Source organism: Marmota flaviventris, chromosome 3, assembly GCF_047511675.1.
Source record: "Marmota flaviventris isolate mMarFla1 chromosome 3, mMarFla1.hap1, whole genome shotgun sequence".
Lineage (NCBI taxonomy): Eukaryota > Metazoa > Chordata > Mammalia > Rodentia > Sciuridae > Marmota > Marmota flaviventris.
This window is the reverse complement of record NC_092500.1, coordinates 119,362,991-119,390,629: the sequence shown is the minus strand read 5'-3', so window position 1 is coordinate 119,390,629 and position 27,639 is coordinate 119,362,991. Positions and strand designations below refer to the sequence as shown.

General features: G+C 35.6%; 1 protein-coding gene across 5 annotated transcripts in view; it reads right to left on the bottom strand.

Moving 5' to 3' along the window:
- Erc1 (ELKS/RAB6-interacting/CAST family member 1) overlaps nucleotides 1-27,639 on the bottom strand; it is a 546,275-nt gene that overhangs the window by 94,387 nt on the left and 424,249 nt on the right. For all 5 annotated transcript variants that reach the window (XM_071610305.1, XM_027951274.3, XM_027951275.3 and 2 more), the window contains one exon: nucleotides 21,876-22,020. In XM_071610305.1, the coding sequence (XP_071466406.1) occupies nucleotides 21,876-22,020 (145 nt within the window). The remainder of the gene's footprint in view (nucleotides 1-21,875; nucleotides 22,021-27,639) is intronic.

The following is a 27,639-nucleotide window of genomic DNA, read 5'->3' as shown; positions in this document are numbered from 1 at the left end:
AACCCAAAGAATGACCCCATTAGTAGGTTCCCTTGATTTCCTTTTTGCTTTACATACCCATTCATGGATATGAAGAAGCTAACAACCTGAAAATGCCAACAGAAAGCCCCAGACCAAAGCCTGCTGTCTAAAGAACTCTCAAAAAAAAAAAAAAAAAAAAAAAAAAAGATGGCCCAGTGAAACAACAAACTTTGAGATGATAATCACACTACTCCAAATACCATAGAAGAAACTATGGCCCAACTGCCATCCATACCAGCAAAGGCCAAGTGGTGAGCCCAGACCTCCACCCTGCTAGGTTGTATCGAGGTGCTCCAACCTCCCATCCCCATTGGAAGGTTTCAGAGAAAGTTCAAGGCACGAGACTTAGCTTTCATCCCCATCAGGCAGTAACAAAGTTTCCCTTATGCAGTGTTACTGGAGACCAGGTGGAGATTCTAGAATTCTATTTCCAGAGTAATAACAAGGTGCCCCTCTTCTGGAATTGTCAGAAAGGCTTAGTGGAAAATCAGGGCCTCCGCTACTGTAAAGCACTAATGAAGCTTCTTATCATTTGCCCCATGGTGTCATGGTGGAAGCATTCTTATCCCTTCAAACAGGGAAATACAAGTGGAGCCTAATAGACATACCACCTCACGTAGAGGCCTACCACTCAGGTGTTAATAGAGGCTAAGTGGGAGACTTTTACCACCATTGGGAAATAATGAGGCAGCACCCCTGTTTCTCCTGGAGTGATGGCAAAGAAACCAGCACTCCCCGCCCCCACCCCCACCCCCCAAAAGGTTTAAATATCCAGAGCCACATAATACCCAAAATAGTCTAGTCTTAACAAAAAATTCACTCGGCATACCAAGAATGAGGAGGACCTCAAATTGAAAAAAAAAGAATCAGGATGAGAGTTATAACAGAGGCCTAAAATGTTCACTTTTTTTTTTTTTTTTTTAAGAGAGAGAGAGAGAGAGAGAGAATTTCTTAATATTTATTTTTTAGTTATTGGCGGACACAACATCTTTTTTTTTTTTTGTATGTGGCGCTGAGGATCGAACCTGGGCCGCACGCATGCCAGGCAAGCGCGCTACAGCTTGAGCCACATCCCCAGCCCCTAAAATGTTCATCTTGTCACTAGGGCTGGGGAAGGGGGAAGCAGCTGATTAGCTATCACACAGCTGAACTGCTGCTGGGTCAGAAGAAACCAAAACCTGCTCTGAAAGACCTGTCTACATAACTGTTCTCTCCCTAATCAAGCCTGTCCTCAAGCCTTCATTCATTTCCTCCCTCCTCCTGGGACAGGGTAGCACTGGGAAGTGGAGGGTGGGGTGTGTCTGAAGACCACCTCAACTCAAATTAGCAGCTACCAAGAAACTTCTAGGGCAGGAGGCTTGTCCAATTCCAGTTCTTGTAGCAACATGAGCACAGTAAAACCACAACTATGTCCATTTAATCTCCTCCAACTCATGGCTGACCACAGTTTTATTTTGGTGGTGATTAAACTTCCTCCTACCTCTAAGAGAACTGATGATACCCCCAGAAACACTTTACCATCTTGAGCATGTTTGAGTAGGTACTCCGGACTTTTCCCCTTGTTTTTAAATTTAGAAAAATTCCTTTTTTGTCCCACATGTTGCTCCTTCCTATTATATCAATAATAATAATAAATGCTACTTTTATCAACTTAGAAGTTCATCAATTTAGTATTTTTTACTTTCACCAATTTGAAAAATTAAACTATTATTTTTAATCTTATTGATTTATTATTCAATACAATGAACTGTTACTGTATAAGATTTAAAAAGAATTCTTAACTGACATCATACCATCTTAGGCATAAAAATAGGAAAAAAATCTTAATTTATATCATACTCTCATAGGATTATACTGTCCTAGAAATAGAAATTTACTGGCTAATGATCAGGTCTAATTATATAGAAAAAATATCAGATATGCTGATTCATCTAAACCAATGTTTACAATTATGATTAGAAAGAAATAATTTACCAAAGAAAACAAAATTTAAAACCAAATGTCTACTAGTATTTTGAAATATAATTTATTTTATTTAAAACATTTATTATTACCACTACTACTACTACTGCTACTATGTGGTACTGGGGATGGAACCTAGGGTGCTTTACCACTGAGCTATACCCCAGACTTTTTAACTTTTTAAATTTGAGACAGGTTCTTGCTAAGTTGCTTGCTAAATTACTGAGGTTGGCCTTGAATTTGTAATCCTCGTACTTCAGCCTCCCAAATTGTTGGGATTACAGGCAGGTGTGATGATGCCTGGCGAAGTATAATACCTTAATGTATAAAGATTTGTTCATGAAATAAAATAAATGTAGCACTTAAAATGAAGAGATAAACCTATCCAAGTGCTTTTTTTTTCCTTACAAAAGGCAGCACACACACACACACACACACACACACACACACTTTTTATTTTTTTTGCTAAGAGATCCAGTGCAGAAAGGGCAGAAAATTTAAGATGCTTTTGAGGGAAACAGACCAAAAAAGAAAAAGAAAAAATCAACAGGATATGGACAGATTATTTCCTAAGGAATTTTTAAAAGTTACATTATTTTACCTCTTCGGAAGTATAAGTATAGCATTTATACCTTATATCATTCTTATTTCCAGAAACAGAATTTTGTAAGCTATATGGCAAAACACCAAAACCACCTTAGGGTCCTTAACATTATAATCACATATGACATAGAGTGCCATAAATATTTATATATATATATATAAAATTTGTGACAATAGATCTTAAAAGCCTCAGAATCCCATAAAAATTTCTAGTAATTTGTACCCAATAAAGCAATTTCTGAAATTAGTAACAACAGGTTGTAAAGAGGGTATATGCTCATTGAATTATATTCCATGAGGTTAAAAAGAAGACAGTACAATGAATTGGACATAACTTTCCTATGTTTATATATGAATATACCAGCAGTGAAACTCCACATCATGAACAACCACAGGAATAGGATCCTAACTAGAGTAAGTTATACTCCATGTATATATAATATGGCAAAATACACTCTACTGTCATATTTATCTAAAAAGAACAAAAAAAGATAGAAAAGAATAGCATGTTTTAATAATGAAATGTAAGTCAAAAAACAGTTCAACGTAAATACAACTTGAGTATGCTATTCTATTTCATAGTTTTAATTAGCACTTCTGAAACATACTATATTAACTATATTGTTTCTAGCTCTCACTTTATCTGCAGCATCCTAATTCTCTAGCTAATTGCCTTATTGACAATCTACCTGAGTATAAACCATAGATATGACTAATTGACTTCTACTAAAAATAAGCATATATTCTCTTTCATAGATGGTCTTTCTTTGAGGTTACTCATGTCAATTAGTATGACCACCTCCACTTAACCAAACCAGATATTTGACTGTGGCTAATATCCCATGCCTCTGTGGATATACATGACCTTAAGGCTCAAGCAAAAAGAAAAACAATGGACCCTCCAGCTCTTTAGTCCTTTGCTACAGTGACCAATGAGCCTTCATTCTGAAAGAGTTATGTTATCAAAGTTTCAGCAGAGCTGTACCACTGAATTGCTGCATGGAGGGCAACTACCTCTCAGAGTCAGCAAGACATACATTGGAGTTTGCATACTTGAGTAATAAACATTAACTATGTTAAGTCACTGTGATTAGGTGGTGTTTGAAAAAAAAAATAGCCCTGTATTCTTGTCCTTATCATTTCATGTTTGAAAAATTAGAATAGACTCTTAAACAGTCTTTGTTTTTAATCTTATCACCACCCTCTTTAGGCTCCCTATACTTTCCTCTATTAACTGCCAAATTTATTCATTAAAAAAAACCTGAAAACATCAGTAAGTTTATAAACTTCTCCATGACTTGTCATTACCTACAGGCTCAAGCTAACTTGAGCATCCCTAATCTTGTCTTTTTCTAGCCCAGGTCTCTTCCTGTGAGCAGCAAATACTTGGTAATAATGGATCTCTCCTAGTGCTCTGATCTCATGATGCCCCATGCCTTGGCACCCCTGGTCATATTAATTCCTTTGCCTAAAAATGTTTTTTTTTTTCTGGCTTTCTCAGGAAGCTAACTCTTATTAGTCGTTAGCATTCTCCTTTCTTAGAATGTATTATTTGACCTTCTCTGTCCCAAAGCTGTCTTAAGAATGGCTTCTCTGCATACAACAACAAATGGTAATTATTTCATAGAAATAATTTACTTAGCAATCTCTTTCAAATAAAGGGGAAAGCTTATATACTCAAGGGAAAAAAAGCCTTTCACATTCATATTTGTGTTCTTATATCTAGAAAAATGCTTGTCATAAACCCAAAAACTGTTAAATTGAATTTTTGCCCCTTTCCAAAATAAATACAATAAATGTTTTATTATAATGATAAAATCAGAATATAGGTATTAAAAATATACTTTTCCAACCTTTTCTAATCATACATATTTCAGAAACCTGAAGATATAGGAGTTCATCTGTTAATATGAAGGACTCGAGAAGCTATATCACCTATATCCATGTATTTGTGTATTATAGCTGTAACCTGGTGGCTTAAAACAAGATAAATTTATTCTCTCACATATTTCAAGGTCCTAAGTCCAAAAGTAAGGTATTGGCAGGGCCACATTCTCTGTGCAGACTCTAGGGTAGAGAATCCTTTCTTGCCTCCTTCAGTTTCTGGAGGCTGTGGGCATTCCTTGGCTCATAGTCACATCATTCCAATCTCTGCCTGTGTTTTCATATTACCTTATCTATCTTCCCTTGTCTATCTTCCCTTGTGTCACTCATAAGAACTTTTTATTGTGTTTAGGGCTCAACTGGGTAATCCAAAAAATCTCATCTTAAGAACATAAATTTAATTCCACTTGTAAAGACTCCCTTTTCCACATAAAGTCACATTCACAGGTTCTAGATATTTGGAAACTGACTTAGGTTTTAATAGGTCATAATTCGAACTACTAGAGTCAGCCTTTTAGTCCAACCAAATTCATTTTTCTCCAATACATAAAATCCATTCATCCCATTCAAACATCCCTCAAAGTCAGCCCATTACAACATCAACTCTAAATCTCATCTAAAAAATATTTTAAAAACTCCCAGATTTCAACATCTAAATCATCTGAATTGGGTCTAAGGGAGATTCTGGTGCCATCAATCCTGAAGCAAATCTCATCTTCAGTGGATGTATGAAACTAGAAAACAACTTATCAGCTTCTACAAATACAAGGGTAGAATAAGATTCTGATAAGACATTCTAAATGCAAAAGGGAAAAATTGGAAGGAAAAAAGGGGTAATCAGTCCTAAGCAAGTACGAAAACCAGCAAGCAAATTCCACAGGTTTCAAGGCCTGAGAATAGTCCATGGTGACTCGGCTTTACCTTCTTGCCTGTGGTGGCTGACCTGCCTCTGCCTCTGCGGCCCTGGTGGCTCTGTTGGCATAAAAATCCTAACGTCTTGATTTTAAGATAAAATTAGATAATACTATTTTAATTCAGGAGAGTAGATGCTCTGGCAGGGAAGGTGTCTGAAGAGAGAGCATGAGGGCTTGCTCCTGAGGTGCTGGTAACAAACTGCCCCTTGGATGAGGATTCTGCGTTTCCTTGAGAAACATTGTGCAGTGTTTTGGTAGACACAATACCTTTATTTTATTTAATTTTATATGGTGCTGAGGATTGAACATAGTGCCTCACTCATGCTAGATGAGCACTCTACCACTGAGCCAAACCCCCAGCCCCCCAATTTTTAAAAGGCTTATAAAAGAAGTTTTAAGCAATAGAGGAAATGATCTTTAAACAAGGAGGATCATTTCCTTTAATTATGGTTCATGTTTTTTCTTCCTAGAATTATAATATTATAATAATGAAAAGATGTTAAATTAGAACATAAGAGAACCAGTTAGTCTTAAATGTTAAAATATATAATTTAGCTGTCTTTCCTATCATCTATTAAGAGAAATAGTCATTTCAGTGCACAGACATTAGAACACAGCTCTGACTCCAATTAGGAGTATGATCCAGGCTTAGGAAATATTGCTGTGGCCACTGTCTTGATGTTTAAATACAGAGTTGTAGTTGTCAATCAGCTGACTAGAACCAGTCGTGAAAACTGATTGCGTACAGCATGAAGCTCTTCCTGGTCGTTGTTTCTAAATAATAAGGCAGACAACTGAGCAAACTGTTAAATAACAATAACTTGATTATAAGAATCTTCCCTTTGGCAGAGATTGAAATTAAGAAGTGCTGAACATTGCAGACTACAGGGATATGATGCTACTATGTCCTTCCCCTGGATTCAAATTGAGATCCAATGAAAAATCTACTAGGCTTCTATGTGTGTGTGTGTGTGTTTTTTTTTTTTTTTTTTAAGAGAGAGGGGAAGGGAGGGAGGGAGGGAGGGAGGGAGAGAGAGAATTTTAAAATATTTATTTTTTAGTTTTTCAGCGGACATAACATCTTTGTTTGTATGTGGTGCTGAGGATCGAACCCTGGCGGCATGCATGCCAGGCGAGCGCGCTACTGCTTGAGCCACATCCCCAGCCCCTTCTATGTGCTTTTTATAAGGTTGGTCTTCATACTCACAGTTTAGTATTGTTTTCAGGTCTGCAATTTGGGGAGGCTTGTGAAAGCGTATGCATATTTAAACATAGTAATATCCTCTTAATCTTTTTGTATATTTTTGATGAATCAGTTAAAAGCTAGGTAGGCTCAGAATGAACATGTTCAAAAGTTATTTTAAGAGAAGCCATAATTTTAGATTTGACCATCAATAAGTTGTAATTTTATACAAGTCTAGAAAACACATCACACCCAATTCAGAATAACCTGTTCAGGAAAAATACTGACAATACCTCAAACTTTATTTAAAGTATTCTCTATCTTGAAAACCAATTATACCACAAACACTGTTTTAGTATTAAAGCTCAGTGATTTATTTACTTATTTATATAAATTATTTTATTTTATAAAACTTTGAAATACAGGAAGAAAAAAAAAACCCCTTGAACCTTAGGCATAATAGATATTCATTCTTTAACAGTAATGCTTTTCAACAACAGCTTCCCAATCTCTCATGTAAATAAGCTCCTCTTGAAGACTTAGGATTTTATTTTATTTTATTTTTGCAGTGCTGGGTACTGAACTCAGGAACCTCGAGTGTGCCAAGCAAAAGCTATACCATTGAGCTAAATGTCCATCTGGAGCTGTCCTTAAGAATGCAAATTAAAGGGCTGGGATTGTGGCTCAATGGTAGAGAGCTTGCCTAGCATATGTGAGGCTCTGGGTTTGATTCTCAGCATCACATACAAATAAATTTTAAAAAATTAATCAACAATAAAAATATTTTTTAAATGCAAATTAACTGATTCTTGAAATTTCAAAAAAAAATGTTGCTGGTCAAAAGCTATAGTAAACATTGTGCAGTGTTTTGGGGCCAGATATGTTTATCTGTATATGTAAATATGACAGTCATAATATTTAAATAACAATTATGTGATGGTAATTTAGGTTCTAGTAATGAGTTTTCAAATCTCAGCTTCTTAAAAATCAGTCTATGATTTCACCCTCCTGCCTGACCTACAGCTATTCATTGAGTCCAGTCAACAATTTCTAAGATAATTGTTGAAATGAGAAGATATCTTTTGATATAGAATGCAAAAGATATTTTTACCTGTGAAGATTCTGAATCAATTTTTAGGAATTGAGAGCAACACTTTGCTAATGTATATTTTTACTATAACTTAAGACAAGGGTAGATAAAAGTACATTTATTACAAGAGAGTATTATGGGGTTACTAATATGGCTGAAGGTACTGAAATCTCTTACCCAAATCACATAATGATGGTAAAATATTTTGGAGTAGTGATTAGGGTTATCAGCTCTGGAATGATATAATCTGTTGTTGTCTCTTACCTCAGTCACTTGCTAAGAGTGACTTAGGGCATTTACTTTACCTTTTAGCATCTCAGCTATACAATAAGGATATATAAGGTTGTAGTGAGGATTAAATGAATTAATTCACGAAAGGCACTCAAAATAGAGCTCAGCTAAATAAATTCTAGGTATTATTATCTTCAAGATGATTAATGGCATGAATATACTGTTTTCTAGAAAGTCATGCAGTAACATAGATGACTTGATTTGGTCATGAGTTTACTATGGCTTCTGAAAAGGGCATTCCTCTGTGACAGCTCAAGTTCTACTTTATTAAACACCATTCCTTTTGTCTTTGAATGCAAATATCATTTAATTACTTATTCACTTTTAATAAGAATCTGCATTAGGTTAAAAGAGATAAAAAGAGGCAGTAAACAATAGGTTCTGTGGAAAATATTGGTCTGAGTCTCACCAAGGGAAGTTTGATAGTGGTGTGTGTATGGGGTGGTGGTGGTGGGGAATCCCCCTCCAGCCAATCTGTCCACTTGTACTTTATGCTTAATTAGATCCTCAGACCAAGGTCAGCGAGCATAGAAAAGGCAGCTATAAATCATGCCACCTGACAGACACACAAGAAACGGGGATAGAAAGGCACTAGCATATGGGCAGGAAATCTAGGTTGATTTATTTGCATTGAGACAAATTCAAGAGGGATCAGGGAACTCACAAGATTTATAAATTAATTCCCTGTGGCATCATAAAAGGCAGCAGTCTGACAATAGGAAGGATGAGTTCGATTTGATGTTAGACAAGAAGGGTAGAAAGAGCCTTATCAAATTGTAGTGAAGAATTTCCTACATCTGGAATTGATGACAAAAAACCCCAAAACAAAACAAAACAAAAAAACAGATGGATGAAAAGAGACTGGGATGGATCCAGGTTTCCCCACATTTCCCAACCTCTGGATTTCACTTACCTGCAATTAAGCAGAATTCATCAAAAAAAAAAAAAAATCTATTTCTTTACAGAGTTCAAAAAAGGCTTCAAGGAGATAGTGAGTAATCAAAAATGTTCTCAATCTCAAAATGCAATATTTTGTAATGAAAGTAACAATACTTTCATAAAATAAGCACATTTTGATAGATTTAACCAATCCTTATACATGTCTTTCTTATGCTTTGTGACTACTTCTTTTTAAACTATTCCTAATACCAGCAATTAGCAGATAATATAGCTATAGGTAGATGTGTTGATTTATCGAAATGTGTGTGGGGGGGAATTTTTTAGACTTCAACATTCATTTGATCTATCCACCCAATAATGTAGATGAGGAAGTTACAGCCTTAATAGGCAAATTAGGTAGCTTGTAGCCTGATTTATAAAAAAATAAAAACCAAATTAGCTAGCAACAAAAAAATCAAGAGATTTAAATACAAAGCTAGATTCTCTGGGGAAAAATGGAGGCTTAGATAACAGAGTTTACATTGTTTATGGTCACAACAAGCTGAAACTAAAGAGGCTGCCTCTGTAGACATAGCATGTGGCCCCTAGTTTATCAGTTTTCTTTCTCCTACTGCCTCACACCACTTCACTCACTTTTATTAATGATATCTGCCTGGCCCATATAGTGCTAGGGGCAGGCGCTATAAGGTACTTTGCATGTAATAGTACTTTGTAAATTATGAAGTGCTGTCTGTATATTAGCTGATGGTGTTATTACTGCTCAAAGTTACACACTTATTTATCAACAGAGTGGGAGCTACACAGCCCATGTCTCATGGCACTCAGTTTAGTGTTATTTCTATAGTACCATGCTGTTTCATACAAATAAGAAAAGAAGTAACAGTTACAGAATGGGAATTCTTACATTTGAAGAAATAAAAAGAAAATATCTTGGCTTATAATAAAGAGTAGATAAATTGTAGGACAATGAGTGGAACAGTTTCTCTTTCTTTCTCTCTGCAACCTCCTTCTTTATCACTTTTCATTTTCTTCAACTTATGCCAAAGGGAGTATGAATACATGAATGAAGAAAGCACAGAATGGTTTTGCTAGTGAAAAGAAAAAATAGTGAGGGCTGCAGGTAGTTCAGAGGTAAAAGGCTTGCCTAGTATGTGTGAGGCCCTGGGTTTTGATCCCCAATGCTATACAAGAAAAGTAAAGAAAGAAAAAAAAATATTGATTTAATTGCTAGGAAATTCCAAACTACAAAGATAAAACTTTTTTTTTTTTAAGAGAGAGAGAGAGAGAGAATTTTTTTTAATATTTATTTTTTTAGTTTTTGGCGGACACAACATTTTTGTTTGTATGTGGTGCTGAGGATCGAACCTGGGTAGCACGCATGCCAGGCAAGCGCGCTACCTCTTGAGCCACATCCCCAGCCCCAAAGATAGGTCTTGAAGCAAAGATTAAAGTATAGATTAGGCTGAGGAAGCAGAAGGCAATTCCAGAAGTGAGGACAGTGGATGGAAAATGCTTTGCCACTATTCTGTTTCAAGTAAATCTGGATATCATTAGCAAGAACAATCTAGATAAAATTACTTGGTTGTGGCTTAGAGGAAGAATTATTCATACTAAATACTTAACATACAAAAACTTAGAACTGAAGAGAGAATAATTTTAACACTAACATTTTTATTTGACCAAGTCAGTAAGAGCTATTGAATCATTAAATATAGACTAAATCACAATTTGCTATCAACTTCTGAATACTGTATATCCTAACTAAACAGAAGGTTTTCACTTTCTATGATAATAATATAATGGTTTCCATCCAGCTGATGTTGCATAGAAGAGGTTGATACTTGTGTATACAGCAAATACAGGATGAAGCTGGAGCTGCCAAGTGCAACATAAAAGGGAAACTATCAGTGCCTAGCATTAATGTGTTCTTTTTTTTTTTTTTTTTTGTACCAAGGATTGAACTCAGGGGCACTTGGTCACTGAGCCACATCCTCAGCCCTATTTTGTATTTTATTTAGAAACAAGGTCTCACTGAGTTGCTTAGTGCCTTGGCTTTGTTGAGACTGGCTTTGAATTTGTAATCCTCCTGCCTAAGCCTCCCAAACTGCTGGGGATTACAGGAGTGTGCAACTGTGCCGGCTCAATGTGCTCTTTGAGGAATGTCTGTCAGTCATGCCAAAAGCACCTGCGCTAGCCAGGAATGGTAGTGCAAGCCTGTAATCCCAGCGGCTTGGGAGGCTGAGGCAGGAGGATCATCAGCAAAAATGAGGTGCTAAGCAATTTACTAAGACACTGTCTCTAATAAAAAATGCAAAATAGGGCTAGAGATGTGGCTCACTGGCCAAGTGCCCCTGAGTTCAATTCTCCGTACAAATGTATAGATTTATATATAACAATGGATGCATGAATGCTTTTGGGGCTGGTCTCAATATGAATAAGAATTTAAACAGCTTAGTGAGGTGGATGAATGTCCAAACATTTTACTTTCCACCAATAGTTTCTGTTTCCTTCCAGCTACTTTAATACATGATGTTTAATTTTCCTTTATTTACAACGTTGCAGCTTTACTGTTGTTCTCTTTTTATAGAATGTAAAATAATTTTATTGTTCTCTCTCCAATTTTCAACTAATTTTACTAGCATGAGTGGGTTTGTCCAATTGTCCCAGAACTGGTGACCAGGACTCAAAGATGATGACAAGTAAGAGCTATGCAACCCATACATGACAAAGACAGCTTAGTAAGAAGCGGCAAAACAAGCACTACTGTTACCAGTCCAGTAGCTCAGCATATGCCTTTGTACACAAGACAGATATGTGCTAACACTGGTGAAGGATTCCTCACATGGGGAGTTATCTGTTCATTCACAAGATTGCCTAAGCCAAAAAAGAGGGGCTGGAAGAGAACCTCCCTAAATATTGGGCATAAGTATAAGAAAAGGAGAGACTTTTTAATCTAATTTTTTCATTTGGTATCTACTTAGGCATCATACTTATTGATATGCCTTGTGTATGCCTGAGAAGGAAAAAAAGAGAACTGGAGACAGATGAAAGGATGGACAGAGAAGTGTGAGGCGGCCTACAGAATCTTGCCATTTGGCATGTAAAGATTCAAAGAGTCTCCTGTGGATCAAGTTACATAACAAAGTAGCCAGGTTTGTGTCTTTTGGCTGCTGCTTCATGCCAACAGGGTCAATTTTGGCTAGTGAAGCAGTGTCAGAGGACTTAAACAATACCCACAGGAGGAAGAAAAAGGGGGAGAGAAAGAGCACTTGTCCCTTTCTCACTGCAGGTCCCTTCAGTGAGCTAAGGGGAGAGAGAAAATGAAACAACTTTTTCTTTATTGTATGATCTGCTTTCTTACACCAGATTAAAATAGTCTTTTCTAGAGTTCAAGACAAATGTGGAATCATATAGTTAGTATGTACTTTTCTGTCTTCTTTTGATCAGTGTGTTTTTGAGATTTATCTATATTGTGTGTATGTGTAGTTCATTTCTATTTTCTGCTGAGTAGCATTTCATTGCATGAGTTTGTTCATTCATTTGCTGTGGTAGCCAGCCTTCAAAATGGCCTCCAAGGATCTCATTCTCCAGTAATTCACACCATTGTGTTGTTCCCTCCCATACTGTGCAAGTGTTGTTTACATGATCAATGGAATAAAGCAGAAGTGATGGTGTGCTATTTTGTTTTAATTTTTTAGTTGTTGATAGACCTTTATTTTATTTATTTATATGCGATGCTGAGAATCAAACCCAGTGCCTCACACATGCCAGGCAAGTGCACTACTGCTGAGCCCCCGTCCCAGCCCAATGGTATGCTATTTTTGAGGTTAGATTATAAAAGACACTGGGTATTTCATCTTAGTTGCTCCCTTTTCCTCTTGTGGGTCACTTGCTTAGGGAAAAGCCAGCTATTGTGTTCTAACCAACTCTATGGAAGAACCATACGCTGAAAAGCTAAGAGTCACATGAAAAAATCTGGAATAGATCCTCTAGCCCTATTCAAACCTTCAGGTGGCTGCAGGCCTGGCTGACAGCCTGACTGCAAACATAGAAGGGACCCTAAATCAGAACTACCTGCTAACATGCTCCCCAATCTTGATCCTCAAAAACAGTATGAGACAATAAATAATTATTTCTTTTTTTTAAATAAATATTTTTAGTTTTAGTTGGACATAATACCTTTATTTATTTTTGTGTGGTGCTGAGGATTGAACCCAGGGCCTCACGCGTGCTAAGACAAGTGCTCTACCACTGAGCCACAACCTCAGCTCCAAATAATTAATTTTCTTAAGCTACTAAATTGAGGGTAATTAAAAAAATATGTTTTTTAGTTGTCAGTAGACCTTTTATATTTTATTTATTTATTTATATGAGATGCTGAGAATCAAACCCAGTGCTCAAAAGTGCTAGGCAAGCGTTCTACCACTGAGCTACATCCCCAGCCCCTGAGGGTAATTTTTTTTGTAGTAATAGATAACTAATATATATTGGGAACTAGGAATGAGATAGTTCTGTAACAAAACTTAAAATGTAGGACTGAAGACCTGGGAAGACCTGAGTAGAGTGTTAGGGAAAATCCAATATTGCTGTGAATAGACTGTTAGGTAGAAACATGAGCTTTTGGAGGCTGACAATAGATTGAAATTTTATTATTAGTATTTTTTTGAAGTTATAGGTGGACAGCATGACTTTATTTTTTTGTTCGTTTATTTTTATGTGGTGCTAAGGATCAAACTCAGTGCTTCACACACGGTAGGAAAGTGCTCTGCCACTGAGCTACAGCCCCAGCTTGTCAAAAGATCTGAAACAGAAGTGAGGTATATGTTTTTGAGAATATGTATTACCAGAACTTTTAGCACTATCATCACCTGCAGTATATGGAATATAGGAAATATTATCTAATGAACTGAATGATCTGAAAATTTTACCCAGAACACTAAAGGTGTGGCTTGATTTCTTCTCATTGTTTACAGTAAAATGTGAGAGAAAATATACTAACTATAGTCATCCTGAAGACCATTTACCTTGGTTCTTTTATGTGTTTATGAAAATTTACAGATAAAATCAGAATCTAAATTATATATGTATATATATATATACATATATTTAAAAACCTCCTATGTGTTGTATTATAGCATCATATTGAAAGTGAAAAATTAGATGAAAATGCCACATAATATATTCCCTAAGTTAGTACATATTTAGATTGAAAATAATTGCTCTTTGTGATATATAGTCATTCCCAGAATCCCCCCACAAGACACCAGAATCTGAGGATACTCAAGTCCCTTATATAAATGGTGTAGCATTGCATATATCTACCTGCATTGTATTGTACACTTTAAATCGTCTCTAGATTACTAAAAATACCTAATACAGTGTAAACAGAGGTCATACTAAATTGGGTAAGGAGTACTGATAAGATAAAAAAAAAAATCTGTGGACACCATTAAAAAAACCAAAAAAACAGTTGTCCCTCCATATCCATGGGTTCCTCATCTGTGGAGTCAATCAACTGTGGATAGAAAGTACAGAAATTTTTTTTTTCTTGTCATTTCTAAAACAATACAAAATTATGGCAACTCGAGATTATAAATTACATATATAGTCTTAAAGGCTAAGTCTCCTTATTCTTGTTGGAAAGAAACTTCCCTCAAGAATTCATTCATAATGAAAAGACTTTAAATAAGTAGCCCTCTGGAAATACTTTCTTCGCTAGCTACAAGAATTTTTCATACAATGATTTCTTTCTTCATAGAAAAAGAGAATGATAAATCCAAAATGGTAACTTTCATCAAACGTGGTTCACTTTAGTAGACAATTAGTATGTCCTCACACTATTTTAGCTTTGTTAAGAAACAATTTATATGTACTACCATGAGCCAATAATAGATTTGACAGGTAAGAATTCAATGATTTGTTGTGCTCCAAATTGGTTGCCCTGAAAGTTGTTCCAATAGGTGGATCAGGGCCTGTGTCTAAGAATTTGAAAACCAAATCAAAGCTTTTCTCTCCCTCTCTCTCTTTAATGTATCGAACCCATACTTTTGTTCTAAATGTTAAGCAAGTTCATCTCAAAACTTAGTAAGAAAAAAAATCACATTATTCATATATAAAACAGATTTACATTCTTTACTTGAAACTTCAAGATAGGTAAAGGAGGACTCATTTCAAACAAGTAAAAGAATTTGGGGTTGGCTTAGGGAAGAATCAATATTCAAATTGCTTTTTCTTTCATATAAGTTGTGATTTAAAACTAGAATTTGGAAACAAATGACAATATTTTGTTGGGTTGTTATAATTCTCATTTTCAAACAAAGGGAATTCAATGAACTTTCAAAAAAATTCTCCTTTGTAATAATAGACAAGGATGAGAAATTTTACTCCAAAGGATGATTTATTTGGTAAGTTCCAAGTGCTTTGAGTAGTTATGATAGAGTATCTTTTCAATTACAACATCATACTTAGCAGACCATGCTACTAAGAGAGATAAGTAGCCACCAATGACATGAGGAGGGAAAGATAACCTGATACATATCTACTGAGCCAAAGGCCAGCTCTGTAATATGTGAGAAAATAGTAAAAAAGTAAAAAAAAAAAAAAAAAAAAAAAAGAAGAAGAAGAAGAAAAAGAAGGTTAATAACTTCTAGACACATTTTACCCATGAACTACAAGGGAATAAAATATTCCCAAATAAAGGAATCAAAAGAGTGTGAGTCTACATTACAGAACAAATTGTTTGAGTGGCATATATGCATAGAATATTGAACACTGTTGGTATGGTAATCGCATTCTCACAAACTTATGGGAAAGACTGAAAGAAGGTACAAATGTGAGTTTTCAGATAAGTGATTATTTTTTAGACTGGAGGAAGTGCCAAATCAAAGTATAGGGCTTCCTTGCCCTAATCAGTGACTATCAGAGCACTTAGCTTTACTTGATGAAGCAATAAATAAGCATAAAATATAGCATACAAGGTAGTGTGTGTGTTCTGTGTAGCTCCTTCAGAGACTAAAATCAGTCCACTATAAAGCAGATACAACTTAATAAAAGAAAATCACTTAAATATTATTCACTTGATTCACACATTTTTCTTATTGTATCTATTAGGGCAACAGCCAAATATCCCCTTTCCATCAAGAACTTAGAAACTGGGGAAATAAAGTGGTTTCTGTGAGGGTTAAGCAAATAACATACACGTGAAACAATACAGAATTAACAAAATATATGAAAATGCTTGATTGCAGCAAATGGAATCATCCCCAGTGTCAACTGAGTATAATCTCATGGAAGTAGAACTAGAACAACTGGAAAAAGACTGTGGACAGAGAGGTGATACTCAGCTTGGAACAGTAAAAGTGAAAACAAAAGAGACTAGGGGCAGATGGTGCTCAACAAACTACATGTAGGTGATAAGTCTTGGCATTAGTATCTACTTGACAATCAGCCAGCTTCCCCCAGTGTAGGGCATAATGTAACGTGGGGCATGTTGCATCAGAAAAGAGGAAACTTAACTTGCTGGCTGCTACCCGCTTCCCAGTCCTGGGGCCACATGTGGCTAAGAGAGCACCTAGCGATTAGCCAGAGGGCATTGCCCTAGGTTGTGATGAAGAAGGGGACCACCTCTAGGATAGGCTCAGAACCCTTCTGCCCTCAAGGACAGCTCATGTCTCCCATTACTGCTTGTAGGATGGGTGTAGATGTAAATTCTCCCCACCCTGCTGACCTTTACTCTGATTGGCTCCTGTACATTATATTAGCTGTGTATGTTTTCTCATTAAAGGAGATCCTGCTTTGACAGTTCTCTCTCTCTTGTCTGATTGTCCTCCAGGAGGGAGGGCTGGGTGTGGGCAGCCAGTCGACCTTTACCTTTCTTGGCCTGTCCTGGTCGGAGTGTGCTCCCCAAATCTCTCCCACAGGTCAGGAGGGAATGGGGGGCTAAAAACCCGACACCCAAGTGACAGACATGTTTCTGTAGCATATACATCAGATATTAATTTCTTCTCAAGAGGATATCGGTTCTCTCCGAAGATATCAAATAATTAATCTTCAAATTTCCCTAACAGGAATAGAATAGGGGTAATATTCTTTCTGAATTTGGGGGAAAGAAGCATAAACACACAGCAACTCATTCAGGGTTTTTCAATATGTAGGGAACCATTATTTATGAACCATTAGGTCTAATGAAAAAATCCATTCATAGTGAGTTTACTGAGCACACTGGAGACTTACAATTGTCCAGAATAGATGAAACATGGACAAATTATAATCAGTTCAGAGTTTTTAAAATGAGGCAGACTGAGCAAGTGATATATGCAAAATCAATAATGAAAAAAATTGTTTTTGTTCTGTTTTATGAACAAAGAAGTATAGCTTCTTTATCAGACCAGATATTATGGTTTGGATTTGGATCCTTAGTGTTCTCTAAGTTCATGTGTTGAAGGATTGATCCCTAAAGCAAAAGTGTTCAGAAGTGTGGCTTTTGGAAGGTGACTAGATCATGAGGGCTCTTGTCTCATGAGTGGATTAATCCACTGAAGGATTTATACTTTACTGGGTTATTAGGAGGTGATGGGAATTTAGGAGATAGGGCCTATTTGGAAAAGCAGATTAAGGAAAGCAGGGTAAGTATTAAGAAGGTTGAGTTTAGAATTAAATAGATCCAGAGTTCCAATTAGAAATGTTGATATGGCTGTGTAGGCTACTGCAAAAGTGTAGATCTTTTCTTCTTACAAAGCTCTGATACTCAGAATTGATTTATGCTGATAGCCAATTGGTAACTCAATTTTACCATCTGTGAAATAGAACTATACTATGAATAACTGATTCTGATTACAGGATATCTTATTAGAAAATGATAACACAATTTTGTAAACACAACAAAGAGGAAATATAAATGTTCAACATTATAGATAACCAAGAGTTAATATGTGTATATAACAATGTATTGCCATCATGATTTTATAAAGAGTTAAAAAAAAAAAAAAACTTGACTGAATTCTTAATGTATCTCTGTTATCACATTTCCTGGTAGTTATTTTAATAGCTCATTAATGAGAATATTTCAGGACTTGGAGGAGTATAGAAGAGTTGAAGATTCAGAAATTTAATTAATGCTAATAATAATTTTCCTAATAAACCATGAATCTGAGAAATTCATGTTTGAGAACAAAATGTTAAAGTCTAAAACATTTTTATGTGATGTTATTTAGAAGAACCTATTACTTTTAAAAAAATAATAGTTTTGATATAACAGAAAACTTAGAGCTGAAAACTTCAATGAATAAAATGAAAAATATAACTGACAACTTCAGTAGCAAACTAGAACAGGCAAAAGAATTTCTAAACTTAAAGATGAGATGTTTTAAAATAATCCAGTTTGAAGGAAAAAGAAAAATGAAAGAATGAAGAAAGGCTTTGGGATCTATGAAACACCATTATGCAGATAAATAATCACAGTACAGGTGGTCCAGAGGAAGAAGAGATGGAGAAAGGCAAATAAAAGGCCTATTTAATAATAGCTGGGCGTGGTGACATGTGCCTATAGTCCCAGTGGCTTGGGAGGCTGAGGTAGGAAGATCACAAATTCAAGGCCAGCTTCAGTAATTTAATGAGGCCCTAAGCAACTTAGTGAGACCCTGTCTCAAAAATAAAAAAATAAAAAGGGCTGGAGATGTGGTTCAGTGGTTATAAATACCTCTGGGTTCAACTCTGGTAACCCGCAAAGCACTCCCCCCATAGAAAGGTCAAAGACAATTCTAAAAACAGCAAGAAGAAAGAGATCACTTAAAAGTGAATCCATGTTAGGTTACTAGCATATTTCTCAGCAGAAACCTTGCAGTTCAGGAGAGAAGGGTCTAATATATTCATAGTGCTGAAAGGAAAAAAAAAAAGTCTCATCCCAGAATATTATACCCAGTAAAGCTATCCTTAGGAAAGGATAAATAAAGAAGAAAGAGAGGGTGAAATGAAGTCCTTTCCAGATAAGCAAAAGCTATGGGACTCTATCACCACTAGTCTGGCCTTACAGGAAAGAGAGTCCTTTAATCTAAAATAAAAAAGATAATTACTATTACAGAAACACAAGGAAAAACTAAATTAACTAGTAGACATAAATTTATAATCAAATTCAGCATGCTCCATTTTTGCAATGGAGTATTTGGAAGTTAAAAGAACACAGTTAGGCATGGTGGTGCACACCTGCAATCCCAGCAACTTGAGAGGTAGAAGCAGGAGAATTGAGAGTTCAAGGCTAGCCTCAGCAACTTAGCAAGACCCTAAGCAACTTAGTGAGACCCTGCCTCAAACTAAAAAATGAAAAGGGATGTTGATGTGGCTCAGTGGTAAAGCACCTCAAGGTTCAATCCCCAGTAATAACAAGAAGAAAGAATACAAGACTGAGAGAAAGGCCATATTGTGACAATCACTGTGCTGTGGCTAAACAGACTGTATTAATGCTTTGCAGGGTTCTATATGAGTTTATATGAAATCTAGAGTGGGTGCCTGACAATCACAGAGAGGGCTTCTTCATGACTTACAGTCTGAACACATTGGTTGGCACCCACCACATCACATCTGGAATTTATTAGACAACTTTCAGTTTTTATTTTTTTTCATCAGCCCTGGCCCTTTCCTCTGATGCAGGCTCTCTAAGTATTGCTTTGCCATGAATGAGTCAAGGAGATAAGTCACCCTGGGTGTGAGTAAATTGGGAATACATTAGGGATGACCCCCAAATCTGTATGTCCCTATTGCTTCACCTCTTTCTGAGGATAGGAATCACTCATGAATGCCAGAACTTCTTAGGGCAGTGGCAGCTCTATTTACTGGAAGCCTGGTCAATGCTGACTGCTTCTCTGTTAGGAAATAGTCTTTAGATTGTGGCACATTCCAGCAATTCAAGGACTAGAAGCTTTAAATTAAAACAACATTGATGCCATATCCTCTTTCCAAAAGGCCTCTCCTTTGTCCATAAGTTAGTACACACACTTAGAAGAATTAAAGAACTAAATGTCTTTAAAGAATTAAATGCCTTTGGCATGACTCCTTCCTTCTCGCTCATAGCATCCCATTTTTGAGAGATAAAATGACCATAGGAAGAAATCCTAAGAACTATAAAACATTCAGGGCATATAGTTAGAAAAAGACACTGCATTTTTTTTTTCTTTTTGCTATGCTAGGGATCAAAGTGAGGGATTTCTGCATGCTAGGCAGGCTCTCTTCCCCTGAGTCACATCTCCAGCCTGTGGGAATCTTTACTCCTTTCTATGTTAAAATCATAGATTAATTTCCTTAATTAAAAAAATTTTAGATGTTGACTGACCTTTATTTTATCCATTTATTTATATGTGGTGCTGAGAATCAAACCTAGTGTCTTACACATGCTAGGCAAGTGCTCCACCACTGAGCCCCAGCCCCAGCTCCAGCCCCTAATTTTCATCTCCAAAAACAGGAGAGACAAGTAATCAGAAGTCCCCTGTGAATGAGATATAATGTTCTGATCTTCTAGGCATTCTATTCTATTTGACATGCTAGCGTGAAGGACCAACACTACTCAGATTATGTGCTTATATAATTCAGGCTTAAAAAAGTTAAGTAGTATGATATTGTTAAGTTTATATACTCAAAATCAAGTGAACTTCTTTCTTAAACCATAGTATTTTCATATTAATCAGCTTTGGACAGCCAATTTTCAGTTTTCAACTACTAGACAGATGTCAGTAATAATTATAATAATAATAATAATAAGAAATATTATTAGTAGTAATAACACATTCTTCCTATTTTACTTAATAAGCATTAAAAATATGAGATGATGACATTCTCATCTTGCTAAACATTATTATAGGACACTTGAAAAGTTTTCTTTCTCTTGTAAATGAGCAATGGATTACTTTTCTGCTGGTCTATTATTTCTCCTGTAGAGAAGGGATATATTTTGGTATTTTCCTCAGCCAAATCAGCTACATAAATAAATTTTTTGGGGGGAGGGTACCAGGCACTGAACACAGCGGCAATTGACCACTGAGCCACATCTCAAGCCCTAGTTTATATTTTATTTAGAGATAGGATCTTACTGACTTGCTTGGCACCTCCCTTTTGCTGAGGCTGGCTTTGAACTTGCAATCATCCTGCCTCAACCTCCTGAGCTGCTGGGATTACAGGCATGCGCCACAGCGCCTGACAAATATAAACTCTTTTTAATAAGTAGTTCTAATATTTATCTACAAAAATACCTTTATTGTACAAATACTTATGAATTTAAACATTAAGTATTATGCCAAGGTACTACCAATTGCTGACTGATCTCTCTATATAGAAAAGAAGACATTCTTTATTTTAAAAGTTCTTTCCCAGTCCAATTACTCAGAAGAGTATATTTAAGAAGCCAAAATGTATAGGATTGTTGATACTGCAAATTGTACAGGACTAGTCAGTGAAGATATTAAAGTTAAAGCAGGGAACTAGATTTGAAAACTCAGCTTTCTCGTTATTTTCAAAAGGACAATCTTTCCCCCATTTTATAACTGTGATAAAATATACCCAACATTACCATTTTAACCATATGAAGTGTATGGGTCTATGAAATATAGTAAGTATTAAATTTTGGAGGGTTTTAAGGTTGGAAAGGAAAGGGCAAAACTCTATTCATACCTTCAAACACTATTCAACCCTGAATAACAAGAAATCTCTTAATAAAAATATAGTTAAATGCCTTTGTAATAAGAACATAGTTGGATATAAGAAATTTAAATGGGTAGAATTTCACTAATTTCTACCAGCCATAGCATAAAATTAAGAAATGTTCTCATGGAAGACTTATGACATCTTCTAAACTGGCCCTATTACCAATAATACTCTTGTGAAAGTCGAAATCTCTAATTATGAAAATTAAGTGAATGCCATTGTCAGATGTCTAATATGAAACACAAGACCCTAAAGTACACACTGGTAAGACAAATGTGGAGAAAATGGTGTGAAAGCTGGTCTCCTGGTCCCCTCCCTGGGCCCCTGACATTACTAATACCTGCTGTTTGAGCTGCTGTACCAGGCGATCCTTCTCACGTTTAAGTGCAGCCACTTCCTCTTGGGTCTTTTTCTTAGAGGACGAAAGTTCTAAAAGAGCTATATTGGCATCTTTTTCACTAATGGCAGCCAGAAGAGCTTCTTGCCTGAAAAAGAAAGAAAATGCCATTTTCATTTAACCCTTGTAACAATTCTTTGAAGTTATCAACCCCCATTTTATGTATGATAAAACCAAGGCTTGGAGAGTTCATGCAGCTTGCCCAAGTTCACACTTGGGTATATGGTACAGCAGGAAACCCCATTCAGGTTTTTCTGATTCTAAATGTTTTCATCTTGTTATATTGCTATATTAATTCAAGGATTCTTACATAATATTAAATGAAATAAGCCAGTCATAGAAGGAAAAACATTGCATGATTTCACTTACATGAGGTTATCTATAATTGTCAAACTCATGGAATCCTAGAATGTACCATAGAGATTACCAGGGACTAAAGGAAGGGAGAAATAGAGAATTGTGAATCAAGGCATAATTTCTCAATTTTGCAGGATCACAATTCTCAGAGACCTGCTGTACAACATTTTTCTTGTAGTTAACAACATACTGTTTTGTACATTTAAAAATTTAACAGCGTGGATCCAGGTTAAATACTCTCATCATAAAAATCAAAAATTTTAAAATGTTTAATTTTTGGAAAAACTACATACATAGTTTTCCTTTTGTGCTGGAGAATCACACCCAGGGCCTGGCATATGCTAGACAAGTGTTCTATCACTGAGCTAAATTGCCAGCCTAATAATAACTTAGGGAGCTGGGGTTGTGGCTCAATGGCAGAGCACTTGCCTTGTACATGTGAGGCCCTGGGTTTGATCCTCAGCACCACATAAAAATGAATAAACAAAGATATTGCATCCATCTATAACTAAAAAATATTTTAAAAATAATAACAACTTAGTATTTCATTAAAAAAGAAAAAAAGAGTTTCTAGATATAACTATGTTTAAACTTGAAAAATAAAGTTAGTGACTTTTTTTTTGTTTAGTAAGAGTAGTCCTGTCTCCTCTGTTTCATCCATGTAACCTTAACCCATTTATTTGATAAGTATGTGTAGCTTCCAGGAAAACTAAGACATTAACTTTGACATTGAAAACATTTTCATGTACAGAATATATAACAAATTGTTAACCTTAGTAAAGTGAATTTAGAAACACAGCCTATATTCTTGGGGCATTCTGGAGATTGGTAATTCTTTTTATCTCATTAATGCAATAAGTTTAGAGTTGTGACTTTATTGGCAATGATCCACACACTTTGAAACAGTAATTTAAACTTCACAGATTCCTTGTGGTTTGGCTAACTACTTGTGGTTCATGTCCAGAAGGAAAAGGAGTAGATTTAGTAGTGAGGTGGATATAAGAAACTTACGAAATAATCAGAATAAAGTTGGTGAACAATTTAGTCTCACAGTCCAAAATGCATTCTTCAGTAGTTCATCTTTTATGTAAAAAGACAGATTTGATTTACAAGAACTATATAAGTGGCCTAAGCCTTTGACCCGAGGAAATGCTGAATCTGAGAATGTACTGCCCAAGCTTAACTCTGCTTCTGTCTTTTGTTAAGATAATTGAACTTCAATAGCAGTCATATGGAAGAGTTTTAGTTAAGCCACAAACTGGAAGACCATCATTTGAATATTCTAAGGGATATTCTTTATACTGGATGGGTTGATGTACAGAACTCTGAATAAGCAATACTAACAAATGCAGGATATAGATGAGCTTACATCATGGAAATGAAGATTTGTTTAACTAGTATTTGCTGTTGGAAAGGAAGATCCTCATGGACCCCAGTATCACTTTCCACTGTCCCCACACTATGTAATTCTAAGAAAGGCAGATGGCTTAAACCAGGAGGCTCCAGTCAACACCAAAGGGATAATGACAGTCTAAATATAGCCAATGGCCACTTGAAAAAAATATGTTAAGTGGTGAAATAAGCATAAAGGTGAAGGAGTTCAAGATGGTCTAACTATGCAGTTTCCTGTTACTTGCTGTCATCTGTTCCCTTTTGGGAAGCTCAAAGACTGACAAAGTTGAAATGAAAAGAGTGCTTTCTCAAAAAGGGCGCTGCATTTCTTTGCACTAGGAGTCAGAATCACACACTTAGTAGCAGGCAAACAGCAAAAGATGAATGAAAAATTTCATTCTATCTAAATCTAGATATCTAGGTTGAGTAATCAACACTTTTAATAAATGCCAAATATGAAAGTGATAGCATTTGAGTTACTACTTTGTGTTTAAGGAAAGTATCATAATATGAAATATTAGAATTTATTGTATATTGTTGAAGCATCTTTATTAAATTCTAAATTCTTTCATATGATATGCTTGGCTAGCTAGTATATAGTACGGTACAGTTAATCTCTGGGGCAAATGTCAAATTTCCAAGAATATGATATATAATATGATATAACAGGTGATTATTTACATTTCAAATTTCAAAATTGTAAAGGATGTACCTACCACAGGAGTCCAAGCCCCTGGAACAATGATTTTCTAATAAGATGAAACTGTTTCTATAATATAATTCAAATAAAGATTTTATTATGTCATTGATGCTATTTATTTTCTACTGAGAATGATAATTATGCTGTATACTGCACAGAGTCAAACTTTTCCTCACTATACCCATGAATTCTCATCCTCTAAAAATTCCCTAGTACATGAAAACTGTATTGTTGATATGGATTTCTACAATTGTATATGTCTAAGAAAGGCAACTCACAGTTAAGAGAATAAAGTGTTTTGATTATGTGCTGTACATGTCATATCAATTTTGGATAATGTCAATATCTCTTTTAGGCTTTCCTTTTATTTTTGGAAAAGGATGGAATTGATTAAAATTGTTTTCTTGGTTATAATTTTGGTAAATCTGAAATGAATACCACTGAAACCAAGGGAAAACCTGAATAAACCTTGTAGCTTCGCTTGTTTTTAGTTAACATACTTTTATTTCAATTTTAGAGGTCACACAACCAAGAAATAGACTCCTGTTAGCTTTGCTATAAATAACACATCTAATATATGGGTTATAATGGTGATAGTTACCTATGTTGTTTTCTAGGATACCTCAAACCAGTCGAAATCACTGACTCTTCACTTAGGTCTGGGCAAGTGTTCAATGTGTGACCTTATGATATCAGAGAGCCCCAAATTCCCCCTTCAGGGAATGGTAATACAGTCATTTTCTAAACATACGTCCTATGAAGAACTAAGATGCTTGATTATGCAAGCAGAGACCACCTTTCCTTATCTCCAATCACCTTTCCCCATACCTCAGAATACCCTGTGTCCCACAGATAACCTAAACCCTATCCTCGCGGAGGCAGATTTGAGAGTTGGGGCTCCTGGCTTCTCACATTTGGTCAGCTCATGAATACACTCTTTCTGTTTTACAAATCTTGTCCTTTTGGTGATTAGCATACTGTGCAGTAAGCATAAGAGGCCTCGTCTGGTAACACTATCAGAAAGAAAAATCTCTTAAAAACATTCTGGAAGATCAGTAAGGATGTGAAAATAAACACTAGAAGTCATAGCTCATGGGAAATAAGAAAATTGTTAATTTCCTAATATACTTCATTAAAAGGACCATGTAGTACAGTTGAATCTACATGGTTAAGTTTTACACAAGGCACTCAAACATATCTAGACTAAAAATTTTTGTTAGGAATGCTACTTTTCAGAGGTAAAGGAATTCAAATTAGAAAAAAAAATTGTGAAAAGATTCTTATTTTAGTAGCTACCTATTTAATACAATTATTTCTTTATAAAAATATATTTTCTGATAAAGATAAAACACATACATTGAATAAAACTGAAAGATTCAAAAATAAAGGAAATAAAAAATACAAAAAGCAATTCCTTTGTAAAGAGAGTCAATGGCTTGAGATCTAGAACTACTGCTAAGGATATTTTAAAGAAATTGAACCTTAATAGGGGTTAATCATTGACTCAGAGCTTTCCTAACTGAAGATTATCCACAGAAAAATGAGACTTGCTCGTGTAGCACATTCTGACTTTGTTTCCCATGAGCCTGAGGGAGTAACATGAGCACATAAAATGGAAAAGGTAATAAACGTATGTCACAAGCCCAGAGCAAAATAAAAACTTCACTGTTCTTCCTGTCAGATCACTCTTGTTCTGTGTCTTTTCCTTAATTACCAAAAAGGGGGGGGGGTAGAAAAAGAAAAACGTGGATACAAAACCTTTCAAGTGATTAGTTATCTGCTAATGCATGAAGAGCATGTCATTATTACTAGCATAATGAGTAGGTAGCAACAGAAATCCTACCAACTTTAGGTCATTACAATGGTGCTTCTATCCCTGGTGCTTTCAACTATCAGACTAGTTGAGCTTGCCCTTTGACCTGCACATTTTAATAGAATCAAGATGGTTCTAAAAGTACTCTGCTGTGGGGTTTAAGCTTCAGAAATAGTAGGACTACCCTTCTGTCCCCTTACCCTTGCTGGGAAAAATTCAGAAACTGGAGCCAAATATTAAAGGCAAATGGAGCTCTAACTCCTTTTGATAATTTCTGAATTCTTGAGAACACAACATTTGCCTTCTATTGACAATAAATAAGAGATGTGTAATCAATGATGATGAAATGATGATGGTTAACAATGTAGCAGTGTATCCGTAACTATGCATACTATGAATTAAGGGATTTACTGAAGTTTACCATTCCCTCTTCCTCTAAATAGGTATTTCAAATTGAACAGTTGTATAATCATGTATTAAAAATTCCATAATTCTGAAAATATCAGGAAAAAGACCTGATAAAATGGCTTTGGCCATTTTAACGTCATGGACATGTAGGCATAGTTACAGTTACTATAACAGAGGTTAAATCTGAAATCTAGATTCTATTATTGATGCATTAAATAAACGTTTGATTTTTCTGCCTTCTTTATTTGATAGGTAACCAATTAGTTATCCAGAGTGTGTAGTAGATTTACCAGGACATTACTTTTACTATTTGGTCATTTCCTTCAATTACAATTTTCTCCTACTTTCCTTGAAGAAGTTTCAGAGAGGATGGTAGATGCACTATCCATTTAAACTCTGTGAAAGTTACAGTCTGGGCGAACTGTTATGGGTAAACCTGAAGGAAATGCCTGATCTCTCAAATATTAGTCCCTGTGCATCATATTATATCCCTCAAGGTCACCTTTTATTTACATATCCAGAAATATCTTTAATGTAAAATGTCAAAATTAAATTGACTTTTCCTTCTACCATCACAAATCAACTTTTCAATATTAACAGAACCACCAAATTCCTGTGTCCCTAAGTGGACAATCTTTAAATTAATTTTATGTTTTCTTTGCTTCCCATGGTCTTTATTCAAGTTTTTCCGATTCTTTCTTTCTAATAGTTTCTTTTCTCTCCCTCCCTTCCTCTTTCTGTCTTTCTTTGTGGTGCTGCAGATCAAACTCCATGCCTGTCACATGCTAGGCAAGTGCTCTACCACTGATATATCTATCCCTAACACTTTGAAAATTTTTTATTTGAGATAGTTTAAAAAATTTTTTTAAAAAGTTGAGACAGGAGAATTGCTCAGGTTGGCCTCAAACTTGTACCCCTCTTGCTTCAGCATCCCATGTAGCTGGGATTACTGATAGGCACCACTGGAACCCACTGGTTTGTATGAGCTTGGTCACTATTGTAGTCATTACTACCCTTCTACGTGGGGCCTCTAGTAT